Raw genomic sequence first — 18,172 nt, forward strand, 5'->3', positions numbered from 1 at the left:
TGCCCCCTAGTCTTTCTACTATCCGAAAGAGTAAATAACCGATTCACATCTACCCGTTCTAGACCTCTCATGATTTTAAACACCTCTATCATATCCCCCCTCAGTCGTCTCTTCTCCAAGCTGAAAAGTCCTAACCTCTTTAGTTTTTCCTCATAGGGGAGTTGTTCCATTCCCCTTATCATTTTGGTAACCCTTCTCTGTACCTTCTCCATCGCAATTATATCTTTTTTGAGATGCGGCGACCAGAATTGTACACAGTATTCAAGGTGCGGTCTCACCATGGAGCGATACAGAGGCATTATGACATTTTCCGTTTTAGTCACCATTCCCTTTCTAATAATTCCCAACATTCTGTTTGCTTTTTTGACTGCCGCAGCACACTGTACCGACGATTTCAATGTGTTATCCACTATGACACCTAGATCTCTTTCTTGGGTTGTAGCACCTAATATGGAACCCAACATTGTGTAATTATAGCATGGGTTATTTTTCCCTATATGTATCACCTTGCACTTATCCACATTAAATTTCATCTGCCATTTTGATGCCCAATTTTCCAGTCTCACAAGGTCTTCCTGCAATTTATCACAATCTGCTTGTGATTTAATTACTCTGAACAATTTTGTGTCATCTGCAAATTTGATTATCTCACTCGTCGTATTTCTTTCCAGATCATTTATAAATATATTGAAAAGTAAGGGTCCCAATAAAGGATCCCTGAGGCACTCCACTGTCCACTCCCTTCCACTGAGAAAATTGCCCATTTAATCCTACTCTCTGTTTCATGTCTTTTAGCCAGTTTGCAATCCATGAAAGGACATCGCCACCTATCCCATGACTTTTTACTTTTTCTAGAAGCCTCTCATGAGGAACTTTGTCAAACGCCTTCTGAAAATCCAAGTATACTATATCTTAACATACTTTTGAGCATTTCAACAGCCTTGGCTATTCCCATAAGCACCCTTACAGTTGGGATGGATTGGCCTATCGGAAGACTGGGCATGCCTCAATGGGTTCGTTTTAGCTGGTCACACGGTCTTGCCCAGCTTCTGCTTGCATTGCGGCTGTGTCCCCACACTGTGTCCCCACGCTGTAGTGGTGACTGGTAAGCAGCTGCACTGCCTGTATAGTGTGTTTATAGAGCTATGGCAAAGCAAATGTTGACCAGATTGCTTCAGTGCTTTTTTATCCTGCACTGCTTACTTTCAAAAGCTGGTGACTGGCCTGGCACCAGGTAAGCCAGCTCCATAACTCATATAATGTTTGTCTCACGCCTCAGTGAAACCATTAAAGACTTTTTCAGCTGTGAGTATGACTAAGTAAAATTGCTGTAGCTTCACCTGGCCTATTCTTTAAAAAACAAAAATAAAAAATAAAGAACAAAAACAAAAAGGTGTTGCTGCTGTAGTCGAAGTACTGCAGTGCAGACTCCACGGTGGTGCGGCTGTGGTGCAGGACCGGCCCACCATCTTCCTGCATTCTTTGATTATCAACCTGCCATGTTTGTTAATGAATCAAGGTGTGGGCCCTGACCAAAAAAGCTGGGAAGATGGTGGGCTGGTCCTGCACTAGAGCTGTGCTACCACAGGGTCTGCACAGCATCTGTCTCCAACTCTCCAATCTTGTTGCAGTCTCACTTGCTAGAGGGAAAGAACACCACAGGGGGAGCCAGGGACACTTTCTGCTGGCATTGGCTTACAATTTTGCACCATGCTCGGCCACTGCCTAATTGTAAAACTGTACCTTTCACATCCCCTTTCAAATTCCCACTCATTCTCCCTTTCTACGCTTTCTTTCATATCTCCTTTTGAACTTCTATCTTACCTTCACTCCCCCTTTCCTCTCTCCAAGCTGAACAGCCCTAATCTCTTTAGCCTTTCCTCATAGGAGAGCTGTTCCATTGCCCAAACAGACAATCAAAATCACCATGTTCTATGTGAATTAACAGGCACGAGGATCTTGGATCCTGTGCCAAGAAGTGAAAAAATTTGAGAATGGGCATGCAGACATAAAGCTGTACTGCAAAGCAATCTACTTTCCTGGAATCTCCACACAACTTCTCAAAACCAACATCAAAAAATATTTCTTCACGGAGAGGGTGGTGGATGCCTGGAATGCCCTTCCAGAGGAGGTGGTGAAAACCAAAACAATTCAAAAGGGCATGGGATAAAAATTGTGGATCCCTAAAGGCTAAAGGATGGAAATGAAGAAAAGAGTGCATGGAGTAACTTGCTGGTGCAGTAGTTACTATTAGGGATGTGAATCGTTTTTTGACGATTTAAAATATCGTCCGATATATTTTAAATCGTCAAAAATCGTTAGGGCCACGATACAATACCAATTCCCCCGATTTATCGTCAAAAAATCATAAATCGGGGGAAGGGGGAGGGCAGGAAAACCGGCACACTAAAACCCCCTAAAACCCACCCCCGACCCTTTAAATTAAATCCCCCACCCCCAAATGCCTTAAATTACCCTGGGGTCCAGCGGCGGTCCATAGCTAAATCGGGGGAAGGGGGAGGGCAGGAAAACCGGCACACTAATCCCCCTAAAACCCACCCCCGACCCTTTAAATTAAATCCCCCCCCCCCCAAATGCCTTAAAGTACCCTGCGGTCCAGCGGCGGTCCGAAACGGGCTCCTGCTGTTGAAGCGTGTTGTCTTCAGCCGGCGCCATTTTGCAAAATGGCCGCCGCAAAATGGCGGCGGCCATAGACCAACACGATTCGACCGCAGGAGGTCGCTTCCGGACCCCCGCTGGACTTTTGGCAAGTCTTGTGGCTGTCAGGAGGCCCCCAAGCTGGCCAAAAGTCTCTGGGGGTCCAGCGGGCGTCCGGGAGCGATCTCCTGCCGCGAATCGTTTTCCGTACGGATAATGGCGCCGGCAGGAGATCGACTGCAGGAGGTCGTTCAGCGGAGGTCCGGAACCCTCGCTGAACGACCTCCTGCAGTCGATCTCCTGCCGGCGCCATTATCCGTACGGAAAACGATTCGCGGCAGGAGATTGCTCCCGGACGCCCGCTGGACCCCCAGAGACTTTGGCCAGCTTGGGGGGGGCCTCCTGACCCCCACAAGACTTGCCAAAAGTCCAGCAGGGGTCCGGAAGCGACCTCCTGCGGTCGAATCGTGTTGGTCTATGGCCGCCGCCATTTTGCGGTGGCCATTTTGCAAAATGGCGCCGGCTGAAGACAACACGCTTCAACAGCAGGAGCCCGTTTCGGACCGCCGCTGGACCCCAGGGTACTTTAAGGCATTTGGGGGGGTTCGGGAGGGGGGGGGGATTTAATTTAAAGGGTCGGGGGTGGGTTTTAGGGGGATTTAGTGTGCCGGTTTTCGGCCCGTTTCGGACCGCCGCTGGACCCCAGGGTACTTTAAGGCATTTGGGGGGGGGGATTTAATTTAAAGGGTCGGGGGGGGGTTTTAGGGGGATTTAGTGTGCCGTTTTCCTGCCCTCCCCTTCCCCCGATTTAGCTATGGACCGCCCCGCTGGATCCCAGGGTAATTTAAGGCATTTGGGGGTGGGGGATTTAATTTAAAGGGTCGGGGGTGGGTTTTAGGGGGTTTTAGTGTGCCGGTTCACGATTTTAAACGATTTTCACGATATTCTAAACACCCAAACGGCAACGATACGATTCCCCCCCCTCCCAGCCGAAATCGATCGTTAAGACGATCGAGGACACGATTCACATCTCTAGTTACTACCCTTAACCCATAAACCTTGATACTGTTGATGCAATTCAAACATTGCTTTCTGCTTCAACGGGAAGGCATAATTGGGAATAGAATTCAAACAGCAATCAACGAGGGCCCTGACTTTCACGGTGTGGAAACTGATAAGCATGGAGTAACCTAAAGGCACCGCAGATCCTACCATAAGCTTACTGGGCAGACTGGATGGACCATTTCATCCTTTTCTGCCATCATTTCTATGTTTCTATGAATGGTCTCTTCAGCAGTCCACAGTGAACCCTGTTCAATCCCTGGGAATTTCCATCAATTGTCCTTATTTGTTTCAGAACAAAACAGAGAACTAGAAAATGTTTGCTCCATTCTTCCAAAGAAACTCAGATCCACTCAGGATGCTTTTTGCTCAACTGGAATGCAGATCTTATGTAGGCTTTTCCATGGATTCCGCTAATAGCCAGAATGGTGCAAAAAGTACTCAAAGACAGGACCCATCTGATCCTCATAACTCCAGCATGGCCCAGACAAGTCTGGTTTGCTTATCTAGTACAGCTCTCTAGTTCTCTTCCAAAACCTCTTGGATCAGATCCATACTTGTTAACTCAAGAAGAGGGACATCTGTTTTATCTGAATCTTCCCTCCCTCAACTTGATAGCTTGGACGTTGAACAGTAAATGATGAGATTTATCCTTGCCTAGAACAGTGGAGGACACATGTGTCTGCCAGAAAAACTTCAACTAGAAGAGCTTATGGTTTCAAACAGAAAAGGTTTTTCACATGGTGTCTACACAAGTTGGATCATTTGCATATGAACTAAAAGAGTTATTTGCTCTCGCTTTCTGAATTAGGCCTTGCCACCTCATCAATAAGAGTACATCTCAGTGCCATAGAACCAAGGGTTGCTAAGAGCCAAGAGAAACAGATAAGTATGAAAGGAAAAGGTGTGAAGCTTGCTTGGCAGACTGGATGGGCCGATTGGTCTTCTTCTGCCATCATTTCTATGTTTCTGTGTTCAAACCGAGGGTAAGCCTGTCGCCAGTCATCCATTAGTGTCAAAATTCATGAAAGGCTTGTGGCATACTAAACTACTAGTTATAAAATCTCCTGTTCTGTGGCTTTCTGGCACAACAGAGGAAGCCACCCTTTGAGCTACTGGAGACAGCCTCACTCAAATTTCTGACATGGAAACTAATATTCCTGGTTGCAGTAACCTCAGCCAGAGTAAGCAAACGTCAGACTTTAGTTCATTATCTGCCATATACGCAATGTTTTAATAATAGATTGGTTCTCTGCACCCACTTGAAATTTCTGCTGAAGATTTTATCAATGTTAAGAACATAAGAAATTGCCATACTGGGTCAGACCAAGGGTCCATCAAGCTCAGCATCCTGAATCCAGCAGTGGCCAATACAGGTTACAAGAACCTGGCAATTGTAGCGGTGGCTATTTTCCAAGTCAAATTGATTAATAGCAGGTAATGGACTTCTCCAAAAACTTATTCAAACCTTTTTTAAACCCAGCTACACTAACTGCACTAACCACATCCCCTGGCAATAAATTCCAGAGCTTAAATGCGCGTTGAGTGAAAAGAATTTCTCTGATTAGTTTTAAATGTGTGACATGTTAACTTCATGGAGTTCCCCCTAATTCCTTCTATTATCCGAAAGAGTAAATAACCGATTCACATTTACCCATTCTAGACCTCTCATGATTTTAAACACCTCTATCATATCCCCTCAGCCGTCTATTCTCCAAGCTGAACAGCCCTAAACCCTTTAGTCTTTTCTCATAGGGGAGCTGTTCCATTCCCTTTATCATTTTGGTTGCCCTTCTCTGTACCTTCTCTATCCCAACTATATCTTTTTTGAGAAGCAGTGACCAGAATTGTACACAGTATTCAAGGTGTGGTTTCACCATGGAGCGATACAGAGGCATTATGACATTTTTCATTTTATTCACCATTCCCTTCCTAATAATTCCTAACATTCTGTTTGCTTTTTTGACTGCAGCAGCACACTGGGCCGACAATTTCAATATATTATCCACTATGATCCAGTAGCATGAGATCTACGTAGTGTATGGGTACTTGCCAGGTTCTTGTAGCCTGGATTGGCCACTGTTGGAAACAGGATGCTGGGCTTGATGGACCCTTGGTCTGACCCAGTATGGCATTTTCTATCATCCACTATGATCCAGCTTCTCTTAGCTTTTCCAGATATTATTTATCTTTCTCTTTCTGCGATCTCTTGTAGTTTATAAATGCTAACATTATTTTCCTTACCTTTTCAGCTATTTATTTAGAAAACAATAGTGGCCTCTTTCCTTTATATACTTTCCAAACTGAAAGGTTAGTCACCCTTAAAATATCTTCTTTTAGTTTTGCTCTTCTATTTCTCTTAGATCAGGGGTGGCAAATTCCAATCCTCAAGTGCCATAAACAGGCCTGGTTTACAGATTATCTTTACTGAATATACATGAGATAGATTTGCATACAGTGAAGGCAGTAAATACAAATTTATTTCATGCATATTCATTGTGGATATCCTAAAAACAAGGCCTGATTGTGGCTCTTGAGGACCAAAGTTGGCCACCCCTTCCCTAAATTTTTCCATCCAGCTAACAGTGCCTTGAGGTATTCTCAACTCTCAAACTTTGTTTTTCTAATAACATAGTCAATTTAACTTTAAGAACTTTCTCAAATTATTTACAATCTGTCATCAGCATGTTAAATGGAGCCAATGTATTATACTATGGGTCAATTTTCTACTGAAACCATTAGGAACATGGTGCAATAGGTCAAATACAACTTTATTTGGCATGTAAGAGTCTTATGTAGTAACATAGTAATGATGCCCAGCAAGCTTCTTATTGTAGTAACTGCTACTCGGTACAGGTTACCCTATGCCTTTCGGGTTACCAGTAAGTCCTGGGACATGTCTTGGTAATACAGTTAGTGAGAGAAATAATTAGGGGAGAATCCATTCATGTGTAGCTCCTCCCTTTGAGGGTGCTGTAATAGATATCCCACTCAGAGGTTTTATAGTAGAGCTCTGCTAAGGGCTCAGGGGGGAGTCTGAATTTACAGTTCAGGAGAAAGGTTGTGGATTTTTGCCTGAGTTATATTTTTGGTCTGCCTGGGGCCTGGGCTCCATCCTGCCTGGGTATCCTTTGGAATCAGATCATGGACTCCACTGCTGTATTCTTCTCACAAGGTGCAGAGTGGGTGATCTTGGGAATATTTTGGCTTTTGGACCTTTACTTGGTAGGAGTCTTGCTGGACACTAGGCCTTTCCTGGATTCAGGGAATGGGGAACCCTGTATTTGGGACACCCAGGGATAGGGAAGACCTGCCCCAGAAGTGGTGGTTGCAAATCTGGTGTTCTTTCCATTTTGGGATCCAGAAAAGTTGCTTTTGAAGTGTTTTCTGTCACCCTTCCTACCCATTTACGGACTTGTGAGCTGTAGTTTCAGCTAGGCTCCCTCCCAATAGAGATCTCAATCAAGAGAAAAGGAAAAAGAACTACTAACTGTGAGTAAGAATCTATTTACAATTTGGAGGACACCCATCTGGAGTCTTCAAGCCTTGGGGAGAGAGAGGATTTGCACTCTGTGCAGAGACAGAATTTTTGGCCAGCATGGAAAGGGTTTTCCCAATCATCTGAGGGTTGCCCTACCCACTGGGACCACTATTCTTCTAATAGGAGTAGCCTAGTGGTTAAAGCAGTGGTCTATGAACCAGGAGACCACGGTTCATCAGGGATCTTAAAAAAATGGCGCGGGCCATCCATTGCTCCTACCATGTGACAGGGGCCGGCCAATGGCACTGATAGCCCCTGTCACATAGTAAGGGCAAAGTGCCATCGGCACCATTTTGATTAGTGGCAACCAATGGCCCGAGAGGGGGACATTGCTCCCGGGCCCCACGCTGGACCATCAGGGACTTTAGGCAAGTTTTTTTTTTTGGGGGGGGGGATTGTAAATAATTAAATCTGAAGGGTTGGGGTGGGTTTGGGGGTTTTTTTCTGTGTGCCCTTTCTCCCCCCCCCCCTCCCAAAAACGATAAGAAAACCACACGAAATTTCTTGGGGTTTTCCTATCATTTTCGGGGACCCCCGATACATGACAAATTAAGAAATATCGTACGATATTTTAATTCGTCAAAAAAACAATGCACATCCCTAGAATGGTTCCCTTGCCTACCTAAAAGATTCCTGCATAGATAGAGAACAAGTATTTGTAAAAAGAGCCAGGAAGACTGTGGTGTTGGAACATATTTATTGTGCCATTTTTCAATCAATCAGTGTTTACAGTAAAGATTTTAAGTTTGGTCATTCATTCAGTGATTCCAGAGTGGTTATTTAGGCACACAGCTCATAGTGAACAGAGATTACCCCTCTCTCAGGAGTACCCAGAAGAAGTTAGTTACCCCTGCACCGGGACCTAAAAGAAACTCATTCTTCCCCTGGCCAAAGGATTCACACCTTGTAGCAAAAGGGCACCAAAATAGCTAGCCAGGGTCCTTGCCCTGAAGAGACTATAAATAAGTTTATGGCCCCACCTGTGCCAGACATGCACATTGAGGTGGGGTTACAGGTAGTAATCTTTACATTCAAAACCAAACAACTATCAACCACATACCAAATAACAAAATTACTGCTAGCATCATTTTTACAGTATGAGCAACCTTCTTGATAATTCAGACAATGCTGCTTGAAAATGTTTTGCTTCATAGAAGCAGTCCTGTGCTTTTTCCTTAATGTCTGTATATAAGTACCTCAGACCAAAAAGTCAGGGCCCAGCGTTGGCTGTCTCTGAATTAAATTCCTTTTTACCCTACCGCTGTCAAAGCAGAAAGTGATTGTTGCCTTCAATTAAGGCTAGTAGTAACTGCTGCTTTGTTCAGGCCATCTAAGCCTATATGTAAAATATATTTTCTTAGTGTCTAGACAGATGAATCCAGAACTAATGGGTTATGCACCTCTACCAGCAGATGGAGATGGAGCAAAGCTGACATCACAGTATATATATATATATATATATATATACTCCTGCAGTGACATCAACCTGCTAGTATTCTTCATCTTTAGCAGAGGGTGGACATGCATCTCCCTACTGGGAATTGCTTCATGTTTTAGAAGGAGAAATAAAAAAAGGAAATTTAATTCACCCTGCTCTCCTGCGTTGATACCAAATGGTCCCTTCCCCAGTTGAGAATTCATGAGGTGATGTCCGTGGTCCGTCAGATGAATGCCTTGGTCCGGTAGCTGGTTTTATCAGCTGGCGTGGACTTAGCTGTTAAAACAGCTGAAAGGCAGAGGGTGTAGGAAACCAAGTGCAGCAGTGACAGTATATGCCCTCTTCACCCGCATCTTGAGACTGTTTCTGTACAGGCTGAGCTCAGGAAAAGTTTTTAAAAAAGAGAAAGAAGGAAGGTTTTTTTCTAGGGCTTCCTCCTTCCTCCGGTCTCCATGCTCGGCGCGCCATTCCAACGTTCGTTCCCACCCCCGAAGGAGGTTAAGGGACATGGGCAGCATGATGGGTTGAGCAGCCCTTTTGGATTAAGCTCCACTATTAGGCTTTTCTCTGTGCGCTGCCATGGTAAGCCATGGCGGCATTTCCCCATGCCTTTTCCTGCACATTAGGCTGTACTCTTCAGGACTTGTCGGTTCGTGCAACTGCGTCTGGCTGTGCATCCAGGTTCTGTGTCCAAATTTTTGGACACTTAATTGGACGCTTGCTTGGGCATCCAGGTGATAGTGGCGTCTGTGTTAGGCACACGCTTTCCTGTACACACAATTTGGGATGAATTGGTTATGCACATGTTTGGGATACCTGGATTTTGGACGCCTAAGTTTGGGACACTTAGCTTTGGGACTCCTAAATTTTGGACGCATATATTTTACAGCGTGAATTTAGCTGGATGCACATCTTTCAATCACCTGTTAAGTGTACTGACAGACTTATGGCACCTATAAGCTAAGAAACCTAAGCGCCTTTCCCTCTGTGCTGCCTGTCATATTCGGGCATCTCATTCTGGTGTGCTCTCTAACCTGTGCCAGCGCTTCTTGGAGGCTCAGGGAAAATTATCTTTTTCTGATTATACTAAGCCTGGTTCTTCTCAGCCTGATGAGGGCCTGGGTAACGACATGTCAGGAGGTACGCCTGACCTTAGAACTCCCTTAACTTGGGCATGCCGTAGCTTCCAGGCATCCCTCCCCCCCACACCCCCACCCTTGTCCCCTGTCCACAAAGAAGCAAAGATGTGAAGTACAGTAAATAATTCTCTTTTATTGAGTGGAAGAAACGGCCACAGCCAATCAACATTAACTTAAACATCAACAACCAGCAATACTTTGCACAAGTTTAACATTCACAAATAAAGTTGGCCTATGCCCCCACTGGTTTTCTCAGCTACATGCTATTATCCACCCCTCCATTTGTTTGAGGCGGCAGCCCTCCAGCCTTCCCTCCAGCCTTCCGCTCCGTGAAAGTGGTACGCCATTGCCATCCTGCTCCGTGAATGCCACTCCAGCCTTCCACTCCGTGCAGGTGGTACACCAACCACTGGTATCCTGCTCTGTGAATGCCACTGTGGCCACTGCCGCTCCGTGCAGTGTGTGCTGCCGCCTCATCCCACCCCTGGCCTTGCGGGCCACACATTTATTTATTTATGCCAGGCCTTCATTGGGCCACCCCCAGACCAGCCATCATCTCGGTCTGCGCCATGCTTTGCATATAGCCATCCCCAAGCTTTCTCCCTATGCAAAATCATTGGTGCTCAGCTCCTCCCCTTCCACCAACACCAAAACATCCCCCTATGTACCGGTGAGGGCCCTGCCATAGTAGGGAACAGTAACACCTTACTTGTTCCCTACCCCCACCTAACCCGCTACCGCTGTTGTGGCCGTTTGCAGGGAGAGTATAATGATCTCCAAGCCCACGAGTGATAGATGCACCCCCCATCTGGCTTGTACATGCCTGCACAGCTAGATGAAATGTCCTCATGTGTGATGACATAACCGCTTATGGCCCTACGGCCCTTTCCAAGATCCTACTTCTTTATTTAAATGACGCCTGCTTTTTTCAATGCCTTTGCAGAATTTCATTCCTTTCCCCGCCTGCTTTTCTGAGAAGGCTTTTTTCCGGCTCTAATACATGTATGAGTGCCCCGATATCCATAGCACTTCCACAACAGTATGAGTGCCCCAATATCCATAGCGCTTTCGCGACCGCAGGTGCAGAGACTATGACAGATAAGAACAGCAAGGTTAGGGTGAGCCGAGTAAGCAAACTTTTGCCTAGGAGGCCCGCTTAACCCACTGCTTGTAGCAAATAATGATGTGCCAATTCTAAAAACCAATTCAATATCCATAGCGCTTTCGCGACTACATAGCACTTTCACGACCGTTTGAGCGCCCCAATATCCATAGCACTTCTGTGACCATATGAGTGTCCCAATGTCCATAGCACTATCGCGACTGCATAGCACTGGCAGGTGAAGAGTCTATGACAGATAAGAACAGGAAGGTTAGGGTGAGCTGGGAAGCAACTATCCGCCAGACTATGTATGTCCTAGGAGGCCCGCTTAACCCCCTGTTGGTAGCAAACACTGCTGTGCCAATTCTAAAAGAATGGGTGTGATATTTGCATGGGTCCTCCCCTATCATTGCTAACCCTCTGCACAAGATAAACTGGTAACGCGACCATGCTGATCCATCTTGATGTTTCAACCAGGGGCTCTTCCCCGGTGGGCGCACTATTAAATATTCCTGCGAGGCCCTAACTGGGCATATGGCCTCTGTAAGAGCAGGATACCATGTAACCCATCTATCTGTTGCCCGTTGGTCATTTTTCGATCATCTGATGAAAGTCTGGACCACCTCCCGACAAACCCGTATATTCTGTATCGCAATGCCTCCCTCGGAGGCTCACTTTTGCCCGTGCGATGAGCTCCCTGCTCCTAAAGGCCCTGAAAAACAATAACAGAAAAGACAAGGGTCCACCGTTTGACCTGGAATGTATTCCAGACCAACCTAGGGAGTTCCTCAACTAGGGCTTGCAGCACCATAGGTGTAATAGGCTATCTAATGTATGCCCTATCCGGCTCTTGCCTTCGCCAGCCTTCCAATAACTTTCTAAGGGAAGTAGAAATAGAATGTGGAAGGGAAATAGAACCAAGAGCTAAGAGAAACAGATAAGTATGAGAGAAAATATGTGTGAAGCTTGCTGGGCAGACTAGATGGGCCATTTGGTCTTCTTCTGCCGTCATTTCTATGTTTCTATGTTTCTAATCAGAAAGGAGCTGCCGATGCAGCCGATGTCCCCCAATTTAGCCCCAAATCGAGTTGCAGTCAAGTGTTGCCTGAACTCTGGAGATGGGTCGCTGTTCTCTCCGTAATTTGCTTCTGATAATTGTGCTTGACTAAAGATTTGGAATAAACTCCATCCCCGTGAATAGGCTCCTCATGTACTCTCCGCCAGTGCCAGTCTTCACATGGAGGCAATCCCGGGCACCCCAATTCCCAAATCCAAGGTGGGACACGTGATGGTTGTACTTCTGTCTCCGGCGCCAGGAATCTGAAGCGAGACCACTGGAAACGCGAAAGTACATCAGCAATGCTGTTATCCGCCACGGGTGCTGAAAACGCGAGAGTACATCAGCAATGCTGTTATCCGGGTACATGCTTAGGCTTAAAGACTGGGTTAATGCGCAGGCTGAGCAATACTAAGTCCCACAATAGCCTCAGGACCTTGGGCGAGTGAGCTGTGAGGGCATCTATGGCCTGCACCACCGCCATATTGTCGGACCATATTCCGGAAACGGGACATCCCCATGTGTATGACCGCCACGCTGGGGAATGACTCGAGAAAGGTGATATCTATGAGACGAAGGCCCCTGTTCTGCACACCATCTCCCAGCTAGGTAGGCCCCAAATCCTATGCTGCCTGCCGTGCCATCTGACCGCCAGGGCCCCAAATCCTATGCTGCCTGCCGCATCGCTGTAGAGCTGTATTTCCCGATTGGTCCCGCCATACTGTCCTCCTGTTATACTCCCCAATAGGTCCCTTTGGATACCCGATGTAGATTGTGACAATCGTCTAACGAATGGGCTACTCCTGGGCATAATTTTAGCAAGCGAACTCAAGATGACAGATGTGTGACTGTAGCCCTTTGTCAAAGTAGAACCCCAAGCTGGTGTGTATTGGGAGGAAACGGAAGGCTGACTTGATGTCCGCTTTGACCAACCATTATCCCTGCCCCCAATGCCTCACTGTATCCAAAGCTCAGTCAAATGATGCATAAGATACAGAGCATGTTTCGGGGTCCAAATAATCGTTAACTGATCCTCCCTCCGGGAAGGACAGATGATGGATCATTCTGAATACACCTGGCGATAACCTCCTTGTCCCATGCTGATTGAACATTATCAGCCTCTGTAGATGTTTATGGACCCTCGTAAGGGATGTGGAAACCCTCCTAGAATCCGTTACCTCGGGCTGCTAATCCTTTAATATGCTCTGTAACCTGTGTAGGTTGATAGGCGTTGGACTCTGCTACCACTAGTGCTGCTACACTTGAACTTGCTACATTAACAAGTAGCAAGCAACTTGATCTAATCTCTTATGTAAGGATTCCCTGAAAATGTGAGGTAATTCAGTGTCTCAAAAGATGACTCGTGGCTACTTGCCTAGTAGGTAAACATAATAATAATCTAGCAGACAGACTGAGTTGGGATTTGTCCAAACCCCTGGATCAAGAAGTAGAAAGCATGATTTTCTTATGGGAAACCCCATGAGGGATCTGTTTGTGTCCATCCTGAACAGGGAGGTACCATTCATCTACTTAAAGCTAATTTTAAGTTGTAAACTTATTATTGTTTGGCTCTTGACACCTTCTCCACAGCAGTGTGGTTTTCACCTGTCTGATGAAGCATTGCCTTGAGTATCCAAATCTTTGTGAGCTTAGTTATCAAACTAGGAAGGTTATGGTTTTGGTGACCGTCACTTAAGCCTGCAGTGTTAATGGTTTATGTTTAGGCAAGATTCCACTAAGATCATCAGATGGTGCATAAGGAAGGCACACCCATGCACCAATTGTACTCTAGAAAGCTATCACAGTGTTCTTGAAAAAGACAAAATTCCTAGTCTGCTTGTAGGTAAATGTATCAATACTAGTTTGTTGGCAAATTGGTTTTCTCCTTGTTATATGTAGCAGCCTTCAACCTGTATTATGGAAGGAAAAGGAACAAGATTTGGCAAATGATATAGGAGAAGTGACTTCAAGGTATCGCGCATAGGGAAGAAGTTTGGATTTTTGGAGCTGAAAAAATATGGAGAGCAATTTTCAGAACACTGTTCCCTGCAGAAATGAGCTTTTTGAAAATTTATTAGCTCTGAGGGTAGGCAAAGTACATGCATTTTTCCAGAATGCACATGCTTTTACCTGCAAACGGTAGAGGCATTCTTAAGAGCAAGGTTAGGTCAGGAGAAGCAAAGGTGAGTGTAGTTTTGGATTTTCAAAACTAAGTGGGAAATTTTCAAAACAGTTTATGCACATAAAAGAAGCATATATCATAGCAGTTTTCAAAAGCCAGTTTATGCACTTAAAGTGCACTTGGGCGTAAAAAAAGCTATTGACCATTAGTAGTGTTCAAAAACCCAATTTTAAGTGCATAAATTGTTTTGAAAATTACCCCAGTGCATGTTATTTTGCCAAGGAAAAAGTACCTGCAAAAAAGCAGGTGCATATCTCTTCAAGTACTTTTCCAGGGGCAATAATCAAAGCAAAACAGCTCATGTAGGCTTGCCTTGATTATTGGTGTACACAAAGAAAAAGTATGCCTGGTATTGTCAGCAATGCAGGTAGTTTGATTGTTCCCTCATCTTTATCAGTTATCTTATACATTACCATATCCATCTAACATGAAACTAGGCTCTTATTTTAATAAATTGTTAAATTTGCATTATACTAATACTGTAGTAGAAAGACCCAAATACTAAGGATTATATATAATCTTTACAAAGTTAACTGTAGCTGCCAGAACAACTCTGTAGGACCTGAGATGTCACTTAGGATTCTGTAGCTTTAACTTATGTAAGAGCCCGACTCCTAAACATGTTTGCTCTTCTAGTTATATTGTAAACACAGATTTAAATTAGGAAGTGTAACCACTAAATATAGAAAAACATAGGACTACCGAGGTGTTTGATCTGGTTAGGTCAGCCCACTTAGGAAACATTATATAATGTCTTTGATGTCTGTTGTATTAAGTGTAGTTAGTTTCTTAGTAGAGACTTGTTAGTCTTGGAGGAAATCTTAACTGATGGAAAGATTCCTTAGGGTCTATTTGGAAGCAGTTTTGTTTTTCTCCCAAGCAGTTAGTTGTTCTGGTATTTTAGGGTTTTTTTGGGGGGGGTGGCGAAACAGCAGGGGGGGGGGCCCTGCCTCCGCACCACCCCAGATTTTTCCCACGTCCGCCGGTACCATAATGGGACACATGGTCAGCAGGGGGGGGGGGCAAGATGGCCAAGATGGCCGCTAAGGATGGCTGAAAGGAGCCGGGCAGCTAAAAGGGGAGGGGGGCGAGCATGTGCCCTGCCTCCGCATCGCCCTTGATTTTCCCGCGTCAGCCGCCAACATAATGGGGCGGGCCCGGGGCACGTGGGCAGAAGGGGGGGGGGGGCAGAGCAAGATGGCTGCTGAGGCAGCAGGATACTTAAAAAAAAAGGGGGGGGGGGGGGGGGAGGCCGCAGAAAGACTGTAAAGAGCCCTGAGACCAAAACATTGGAAGCTACATATAAGAATATTATCTTCACTAATTAATATGACTAATTATATTAATGTGATTTGGTGGCTAAAATCCATTTCTCAGTTAACAGGATTTCAATAGAAACTATTACCACTAATTGACCTCGTAGTTGGTAGACAGGCAGCGCTAGTATTAGAACGGAGGCACAAAGAGATAAAGTGATTCCCCTGAGTCACACACAGTGACAGAGCTGAGCATTAGAACTAAGGCAAATTAAAAGAAAGCAACTCCCCTGAGATCACAAACAAAAGTCAATGACAGAGCCAGGCCATGGTTTAGAGCTAAGGCCCTTTAAACATGAATCTCTCCAGGAATGCTCTAAAATTCAGAATAAAAAGCAGGAATTTTGCTAGTACTGCAGCTCATTTCCCTTCTGTCCTCTTCCTATAACGTCTCTTGCCTCCAAGGAGGGTGGTCAGGAGACCAGCGGGGAAAACAGGCAGAAGAAAGCAGAAACAATTAAATGAGGGGGAGGGGCTGGGTGAAACAGCTAGTAAGGCTAGATATGGCCCCGGGGAAGTGAGGGGAGGGGGGCAGGATGATGAAATGGGGAGAGACAAAAGGGGGAAACCAGCAGGAGCTGCCACTGGGAGGAAACCGGGGGGGGTGAAACATGATGGAAGCTGGTCGCTCGGGGGCATGGGAAGGGGAGGGGAAAGAAGAAGGACAATGAAAAGCACACAAAGTAAAATTTGCCCTTTTTTACAACGGGGGGGATGACCGTGCGTGGCCGGGATGAAAACTGGGGAAAGGGGGAAAGGATGGGGGCCGGGGGCAAAATGGGGAGCAGAAGAAGAGCCAGAAAACAAAGGATAAAGAAACTGGAGCAGGGCAGATCAACTGCAAAAGAGAGAAAAATTTACCTGATGGCTCGGCAAGCAAATTTTGTGTAGCGGCTCAGCAATGAAGAGCTAGGAGCTGCAGTAAGAAAATTCCTCATGCAGCTCTTAGGGCCAAGAAGCATTATGGGAAGGCTAGAGAGAAGGGCTGCAAAACTAAGAAAGGCTGAAGTAGGGGCAGGTAGCCATTTTGCTGGAGCAAACTAGTAAATTCATATCTTGAAATGTCCATTTGGTTCATCCAACCTTTGTTTTTCATCATGTGCTGCCAATATCTTCTTCACTTAATCTAGATGGTCACTTTCTTTGTAGTGGGCACTTAAGCCCACAAAATCAGTGAGTTTATGTAGCATGAGAATGGCAAATGATATTGTCATCTGAAGATTACAAACATATCTTTAACAAATGTTATTCAATTGCATTCTGATTGGGTCACCAGCAGGCAGTTTTGTATTCTTAAATGGCATTTATTTTGCTTAGTATGTCTTGATAACCTGTAGTTTGAAAATGAGTAGAAATTTCAATTAAAAATAAGTTGTAGCTAAAATGAGTTGGTTCTTACATTTTCACACTACAGGAGTTGTGCTACCTATGTATGCAACGTGCCCGGAAGAACATCCCTGTAAGTTTTGCTGAGGAAAGAAAACGGAAGGAACAGGAAGAAGAGAGACAATTACACAAGTATCAGATTATGAAACAGCAAGAAGCTATACAGAAGATGAAGGTATTGTATCAGCACTGGGGCAGTTATAATTTATAAAAGTACCTTGTACATGGGGAGGAAAATTTTCAAAAGTCATTTACTCAGATAAATATCAATATATTGAGGTAAAAGAGCTGTCTAACAATTGCCTTTTGTCTTCATAGGTAAAAGTACACACATTGCTCCACAATGAGATTAATTTGTAAAGGAACATCTGTGGTAAAGTAGTGTTTTAGCTACAGAAATGGCCCTTTAGAAAACTGCTTGACCAGTATGTGCATAAAATTAAATATATACATGCTGTGTTCTAAGGAGTGAAGTCTGGGTATGGTTGGGATTGACACGTAAATGTTTTGATTTAAAAACGTATGCATGGAAATTCTCTCAACAAAATTACATGCACCAAATAGCAGATGTAATTGTGAGCACATCAGTTTGCCAGGATAATTTTCAAAGTGAAATTACACACATAACTTCGCTTTGAAATCAGTGTAACTTTTGGGTGAATAACAGCCTGCACATTTATATAGCCTGTTATAAAATTGGGGTGGGGGGGGGGGCATTCCCAAGGGTGTGAATAGGTTGGGGGAGGAAAATAACTTAAGTAGATTGTATTTTCAAAACTACATGGGTTATTTCTATGGGAAAAGTACCCCAGGAAAAAGCAGATGCAAATGTCTGCAGGTATTTTTATCCCAGGACAATTTTCAAAAGGAAAACATGCATGTACTTTCTCTTCGAGAACGGTGTAAAGCCTGTGGGTAAAAAGTGTTATCCCAGGACAAGCAGGATGCTAGTCCTCACATATGGGTGACATCGGTAATGGAGCCCTATGATGGAAAACTTTCTGTCAAAGTTTCTAAAAGCTTTGACTGACACTGGCACATTGAGTGCACTGAGCATGCTCAGCATGCAATGATCCCTGCGTCCACAGGGGTCTCCCTTCAGTCTTCTTTTTTCCTCTCTGCTGTAAGCATAGCAGTTGGAGTTCTGTGAGAAATTCTAACACTTTTTTCCTCATAAAAGATTTACATTTTTACTTCACAAGCACCTTTCCCTGCACGGGTCTCCCTCCGCGTTGGTTTAATTCGACGTTTGGTGAGTACTATGCCATATTTTTTCGGTCGGTTCCTGTCA

General features: G+C 44.9%; 1 protein-coding gene across 2 annotated transcripts in view; it reads left to right on the plus strand.

The window, feature by feature from the left end:
- Nucleotides 1-18,172, plus strand: part of CCDC81 (coiled-coil domain containing 81) — a 377,879-nt gene that overhangs the window by 206,603 nt on the left and 153,104 nt on the right. For both annotated transcript variants that reach the window (XM_029602264.1, XM_029602265.1), the window contains one exon: nucleotides 16,910-17,056. In XM_029602264.1, the coding sequence (XP_029458124.1) occupies nucleotides 16,910-17,056 (147 nt within the window). The remainder of the gene's footprint in view (nucleotides 1-16,909; nucleotides 17,057-18,172) is intronic.

This window comes from Rhinatrema bivittatum, chromosome 5 (genome assembly GCF_901001135.1).
Source record: "Rhinatrema bivittatum chromosome 5, aRhiBiv1.1, whole genome shotgun sequence".
Classification (NCBI taxonomy): Eukaryota; Metazoa; Chordata; class Amphibia; order Gymnophiona; family Rhinatrematidae; genus Rhinatrema; species Rhinatrema bivittatum.